Genomic DNA, 7,173 nt, shown 5'->3' with positions numbered 1-7,173 from the left:
TACACCCTTTCCCTCTCTTTATCTCTTCAAACATCTAAATTTTTTACATTACTTAAAACTAACTGTAACTTCTTATCCCTAAGCTACTAGCTTGCAAGACAGTCAAGACAATTATAAAACAAGATTACACAATGAAAGGTCTTGAAAATAATGATATTTATATGTAGTTTATTCATCAATAATACTAGTTCTACTCACCAAGAATACTATATGAGATTCTCCTACAAATTGTTCAGATATCTTATATTGATCATGTTATATATTGAAAACATTAAAAGAATTAGACTTTTTAATAGTAAAGGTATTTTTTCTACAACTACACTATAAATAATTTTATTGTGCAAATAATTCAAAATTGCCCCTATCATCTTCTGCAAAGGTGGATCCGCCACCTTAGCGAGCCCCACGGTCGGCCCCACGACCATCTATGAGGAGGTAAATCGAGAAGTGCAGTTGGTTACGACGCAGGAGGGCCCTATCATCTATTCTATATATATATATATGTGATGCAATTGTTGGATCTTATTTGATCCTAAGAAAATATGATGTTGAGCTGGTTGCTAGTGTGGAGGGTGAGATGGGTTCCAGGTCAACCGAATGTACATAGCTGATTGCAAGACCAGTACTAAGGTAGAGGAATGATCTGAACTGCACACATAAAGGAAACATCAGATCGTGTTTTTGAGGTTGTCTCTGATAAGGCCCTTCCAATAGTTAAATCATTACATGTAGTGAAAAAGGAGAAAGTAGAAGAATGGATAGAATTCAAAAAATCTAGAGTATAAAGGGTTCACATACCTTAGTATTTATAAGAGAAATCTCTATGAAAATTTGCACACAACAATCTCCCAAGAAATTTAAAATTGTTGTTTGTTGTAACTGTCGATCTCAATGAAACTATCATTTATAGCGTCAATTACTCAACTGTTACAAGCAACATATAAGGATGTGGAGGGACCATCATTTGAATTGTGGTCATGCCAACTAGATGATTGTTATAGATGAACCCGTGGATGAGTTTCAAATGTAGCTTGCTAAGTTTGAGCCTTGGAATCTAGGAGTTTGATCCATAAGGAAGCTCAGGGTGCTTGAACTGATTAGAAATTCTAGTGTTGAGTCAGTCACACAAGGATCTCAAAAAGCCAAGTCGCATAGGGAACTCGATTGACTAAGTGAAGTTTGGTGTTGACTCGCATGGGAACTTGGAAAGTTGAGTTGTATGAGAAATGACAAAGGCTAAATTGTGAGGGGAATTCAAGAAGTCGAGCTATATTGAGAACTCAAAAACCCCCCTAAACCCACAATGGAGCACATAAGACTTATCTGATGATCTAGAATGGATCATTATCAATAAAAAGTTATACAAATTGAGTGCGAATGTAGAAATTAACTATGCACTTTTTATTTCATTTCTGTTTTTGTAAAAGCAAGATGGAGAAGGCAAACTTGGCATGGAATAACAAAAGACAATGTCTTTTTTCCTTCATGGAGATGATTTTCCTATTGCTCTTTGTCAACATTGTCATGCTTGTTGCTAGCGAACTTGAGTCGAGTTATAGGTTGTTGCTTCCTCAGATGTGGTTTTAAATAAACCATTCCTTATCAACATAACCCATTTAAATGTGAAATTTGTTCATCCAAGCCATGTGTATTTGATGATTTTGGATGGTTTGCTATTTTTTGAAATTAATATTTGTATTGAGTAAATGAACATAGACATAGACATAAACTTAGCATCAATAGATGCAAAACACACAAAACCTTACACACACGCTTAACTAATCTTGTACATTTATGTGATTCTATTATATTATGTACTCTCTCTCTCTCCCCCTCTCTCTCTCTCTCTTTTGATAATAGATAGGCGACTTTCTTTCTAATTTGTCTATCGAATAAATCTGGAACACAACTTATGTAAACTCAAAAGTTAAATTCTAGAATATTTATTCATATTGTGATTCAAAATCTAATTGTCTTAGTTATTCCTCCCTTTTTAAGAAATAAAAAATAAATTGCATCCACTTATAAATGAATTTATATTAATGTTCTTTTAAATCATCCTTTGCGCTATATTGCACTCTCTCTCTTCACCCCTTAACCACTCTAACACTTAAGTTAAATTCATAAACCTTAACTTTTCTTCCCGAAGCCACTTTTCTTCCTAAAGCCACCATTTTGGAGTATATTCGTGAAAATTAAGATACAAGTAAAAAATTATTTGTAGAAGATTAATCATCAAAATATTAAAACTCATTACAAAAAATAATATATGAGACTTTCCTTACAAAATGTTCATTATGAATATCAACTGTCTATATAGATTGGAATAAGATGAAAACTTATGCTTTGGTTGAAGGCTTTGTAAGTTTTTCTAGAAATTTAGTTTAGAAAGGAGGAAAGACAACCTCTTGACCATGTGTAAAATTTATATTTGTAGTAGAGCGATCTCTCATTTTGTGAAGCCAAGTTTTGAACTCAAAATCTTGGTTTTGGATTGGCCATGCTTTTCCAATTTTGCCTATAAACATTAATTTATGGTGTTTGCAATCCCATTAATCAGTTCATAATTGAATAAAAAACAAAGATGTCCGAAATCATTCTTGTTTGCAATAATCCAATTTGTATATATGACAATATGCATATATAAACTTCAAATGTCACTCAATTAAGGAGATAAATTTTACTGCCTATCTGTTATGAAGAGTAAATCTTTGTTCTTATTTAGAGATGCTTGATGCATATGCAATTTCGACAAAAAAAATCACAATATTCTTTGTCTAATAGTAATATTCTTTGTGCAGAATATTTTTCATAATCAACAACTCACGGAGAGATCTATGTTACTCCATCCAACTACACAATAGAGATGATTGCCTAAGTTACCTTAGATTTCAATTTTGCTACCTTCTCCTCTGTGCTCTTCAGAGCTTCTCCATAGATGTAGATCAACTAAAACAATGGAATAGTTAGATTAAACAAGATCGAAATTGCTTAAATTAATGAAGACCGAACGGTGGATGGAGTGGATATTTAGCATGAAAGGAATAACTTACTTTATCTATCTCATCTGGAGTAATAATATAGGGAGGGGACATCATTATGCTGTCCCCAGCAACTCTAATTAGCATTCCACGCTTTTCACATTCTGATCCGAAGATCGCACCTACACCTGAAATCAGCAGAAAACTTATTGCAAAAATAGATCACAAGGCATCTAAAACAGAAGAAAATTGTAAACTAGGCATTGAACATACCCCACTCAGCAGGAAATGGTTCATTAGGTAACTTGTTGTCAGTGAACTCAGTTCCAAGAATCAAACCAATCCCGCGTATCTACAGAAAAATAGTTGTCTCCACAAAATCTAAAATGGAAACTTAAAAACAAGCAAAGAATAGACACCAATGTCGATAGGATTGGTGATTCGAGGATAATATAGCCACAGGGTTCCTACTAAAATGTGTACCTCCCCAATGATGGGGCTATCTGAAAAAGCTTTGATGCCCTCTTGGAACTTTGGAGCAATGGCTTGCACTATCTCAGTAATGTTTCTTTCCCTGCAAAATATGAGATTATATCAAATTTCTGAAATAATCAAAATATGATCAGTAGAATCATGTCCAGTTGTAATTATTTTTCAGTATATAAAGATTTCCCTTCAGCTTATTATTTATTACCTTTTGTTCACTATTACCTGCCAACATTATACAGCATTTTTCAGTTAGTATCAGCATTATGAGATGAGATGAGATGAGAGATATTAGAGAAAGGTTATTAGAAAATACACAGTAGGATTACAAGCTCTTAGTTTAGATTCCGATATAACCTGGGAAGCTAAATGGAAGAAAACTTTCCCTAAACCATTTCCAATTATTAGGAAACTATGACTAGTTAATGATGCATCAGTCACCAATTGAAGATGGAAAAAGAGAATGCATACTTATAAATCTTAAGAGTTTCTAAAGCAACAGCGCAGGAGACTGGATGGCCTGAATATGTGAATCCATGAGAAAATGAACCTAAAAAAAGACCAATAAGGTTTAAAATGTGAAAATCATTGGATTTGAGCTGGTAATCAGTAATAAATGATGACACAATCTATTTCAATCTGATTGGTTATAATCATACCGAGTTTGTTACTTTGAGAATATATAACATCTACAATTTCTGGGCTAACAAGTATTGCACCTATTGGCAAGTATGCTGATGAAAGAGCCTGCAATATAAAGAAACTTTATGCTTGTAACTGGACATTGAATTGATTATACTTTAGAACTAAAAAGAAGATTATAGTTTAAACTCACTTTAGCAATGGAGACAAGATCAGGCTTGATATTGTATTTGTCACATCCAAACATTGTCCCTAACCTTCCAAAAGCAGTAATGACCTGAACATATATAAAACAATTTGATATTAAATTGTTTTGGAGTGTTTAATGTCTTTTCTCAATGAAAAATCTTCCATTGTTTTCATTAGATAGGAACGAGTACATAAATTTTCTCAAAGAAGTTAGGAGTTAAGAACCTCATCGGCAATAAATAATATATCATACTTCTTCAGAACAGCTTGAACCTATGGAAAGATCAAAAGGGAAAAGATGTGCATCAAATCAAAAGACAGCAAGAGAAATATACAGCATAGTTGTGTCAACATTGTAAAAGAAACAGAAGAAAAAATTATGAATCTCAGACAATGGATATATACTACGAAGCTAATATGGATTAACCCATAAAACTAGTAGCAAGTGGCTAACCATTGAAAGTAAATATATTATCCATTATTTCCACAAGTGTATGCAGCAGAATCACTGTACACTTAAGATCTAACGAAAAGAAGAATATGGGAATCATATGCTTCTTTTCTGAAAAGGCTTTTATCTTTGCTGAGAATAATGCAAGAAAACAAAAAAATTGAAGAAAAACTATAAACCATTGCAAAAAACAGTTAGCAACATAGCTACAGAAGTTAGAAACCTAACCTCCTACACATGGATACATTGTCGGATGAAAAAAAATGGTAGAATTTAGTAGAGACTGGAGATCATGGGAAACTACTTCTCAGATGATGCAATGACAGCATAAGGTTGAAATCCAATTCAAGTTATTTAATTTTCACAAAGGGGAAATTTTAAGTTATAGACAGATGTATTAAAGATGAATGCAATAGGGTATTAGTAAATGATGGAGAAATAAAAGCGCGGTGGAAGAGGTATTTTCATCAACTTTTTAATGAAGGTGTAGGTGATCAACTTAACTTAGGTAATTTAAGCAGATCAAATGAGTATAGAAATTTAAATTTTTACCGTAGAATTCAAATTTCAGAAGTAGAACAAGCTTTAAACGGAATGAAAAATGGAAAAGCTGTTGGACCAGATGATATCCCGATAGAGGTATGGAAGTGCCTAGGGAAACAAGGTATTGAATAGCTTACAAAATTATTTAACATGATATTGAAAACAAAAAAAATGTCAGATCAATGGAGAGTAAGTACTCTAATTCCCTTATATAAGAATAAGGGGGACGTACAAAATTGTGCAAATTATAGGGGCATTAAATTAATGAGTCATACCATGAAACTTTGGGAAAGAGTAATAGAAAAACGATTAAAGAAAGAGACTATGGTCACCGAAAATCAATTTGGGTTTATGCCTGGTAGGTCGACAATAGAAGCTATACATCTTCTCAGGCAACTAATTGAAAAATATCGGGGGCAAAAGCAAGATCTACATATGATATTTGTGAATTTAGAAAAAGCTTATGATAGAGTCCCAAGGGAAATTATATGGAGAATTCTAGAAAAGAGGGGTGTTAGCGTAGTATATATTCACCTAATTAAGGATATGTATGAGGAAGTAACGACTAGAGTGAAGACTTCAGGCGGATTAACTGAAGCATTTCCAATAAAGATAGGGTTACATCAAGGATCAGCTCTAAGTCCTTATCTTTTTACACTAATCATGGATGAACTTACTGGACACATTCAAGATACCGTACCATGGTGCATGTTGTTTGCAGATGATATTGTATTGGTAGATGAGACACGTGAGGGAGTAAATGCTAAATTAGAATCTTGGCGAGAAACACTAGAAGAGAAAGGTTTTAGACTTAGTAGAGTAAAGACAGAATATATGGAATTTAAGTTTAGCAATATTGAACGTAATGAGACAAGTATTAAAATAGGAGATGATGAGTTGTCTGGAACTGAGAGTTTTAAATATTTAGGATCATTTTTGCAAGCCGATGGAGGGATTGAGAGAGATGTCTCACATAGAATACAAACAGGATGGTTGAAGTGGACGAGAGCATCAAGTGTTTTATGTGATCGTAAAGTGACTCTAAAACTTAAAGGAAAGTTCTATAAAACGGCAGTTAGACCTGCCATGTTATATGGCGCTGAATGTTGGGCTATAACTCGAGCACATGAGCAAAAGATGAGAATTGCGGAGATGAGGATGTTAAGATGGATGTGTGGACATACGAAGATGGACAGAATAAGAAATGAGAGCATTAGAGAGAAAGTTGGAATTGCATCTATTGAGGAAAAACTCCGTGAGACACATTTAAGGTGGTACGGACATGTACTTAGACGACCGATAAATGCTCCAGTTAGGCGGTGTGAAACTATGACAAATACGCATATCAAACGAGGGCGAGGTAGACCAAAAAAGACTTGGTTAGCAACAATAAAACAAGATAAAATTTATTTAAATATAAATGATGATATAATAGGAGATAGAGCTCAATGGCGTAAAAGGATCCATATAGCCGACCCCACTTAGTGGGATAAGGCTTGGTTGTTGTTGTTGTTGTAGACAAGTGTCCGACAAAAGTGTTAAGAGTAGAAGAATTTCTAACAATCTAGGAATCTAGCTTCTATTCTAGAATACTATAAAAGAAACTCAATCAACAAATAAAAAATTCATTAAACAACTATGTGATAGGCATTTGGAAGCTGTAGGAAATGATATGATGAAGAGATGACAAGAAAAATCCCTAATTGTAGGAACAGGAAAATCCACATGAAAAAATCCTTCAAAATGTGAAGGATTTCATTATCTTGCTTGCTTCTTTGCAGGAAATCTACATGTTATATTTTGATATAAAATGATAAATAAGTAAAAGATAAGCAGAATGCTGAGCAAACTAAATTGTGATCCAACAACACTGACCTTTTC

General features: G+C 33.6%; 1 protein-coding gene across 1 annotated transcript; it reads right to left on the bottom strand.

Annotated features, from left to right (window-relative positions):
• Nucleotides 1-2,746: 2,746 nt before the first annotated feature.
• LOC141816740 (putative gamma-aminobutyrate transaminase 3, mitochondrial) lies at nucleotides 2,747-4,571 on the bottom strand (the record flags this gene model as incomplete). The annotated part of the gene is made up of 8 exons (XM_074704483.1): nucleotides 2,747-2,949; nucleotides 3,054-3,169; nucleotides 3,255-3,333; nucleotides 3,465-3,555; nucleotides 3,939-4,017; nucleotides 4,127-4,214; nucleotides 4,303-4,386; nucleotides 4,524-4,571. Coding segments are annotated over 8 exons (660 nt in total), but the record flags the coding sequence as incomplete, so codon positions are not given.
• Nucleotides 4,572-7,173: the final 2,602 nt, after the last annotated feature.

Source organism: Curcuma longa, unplaced genomic scaffold (genome assembly GCF_044706935.1).
Source record: "Curcuma longa cultivar G26 ecotype Majalengka, Jawa Barat unplaced genomic scaffold, ITB_CL_G26_1.1 contig_17882, whole genome shotgun sequence".
NCBI classification, from domain to species: Eukaryota; Viridiplantae; Streptophyta; class Magnoliopsida; order Zingiberales; family Zingiberaceae; genus Curcuma; species Curcuma longa.
The sequence above is the reverse complement of the archived record's forward strand: the minus strand, read 5'-3'. Positions and strand labels throughout refer to the sequence as shown.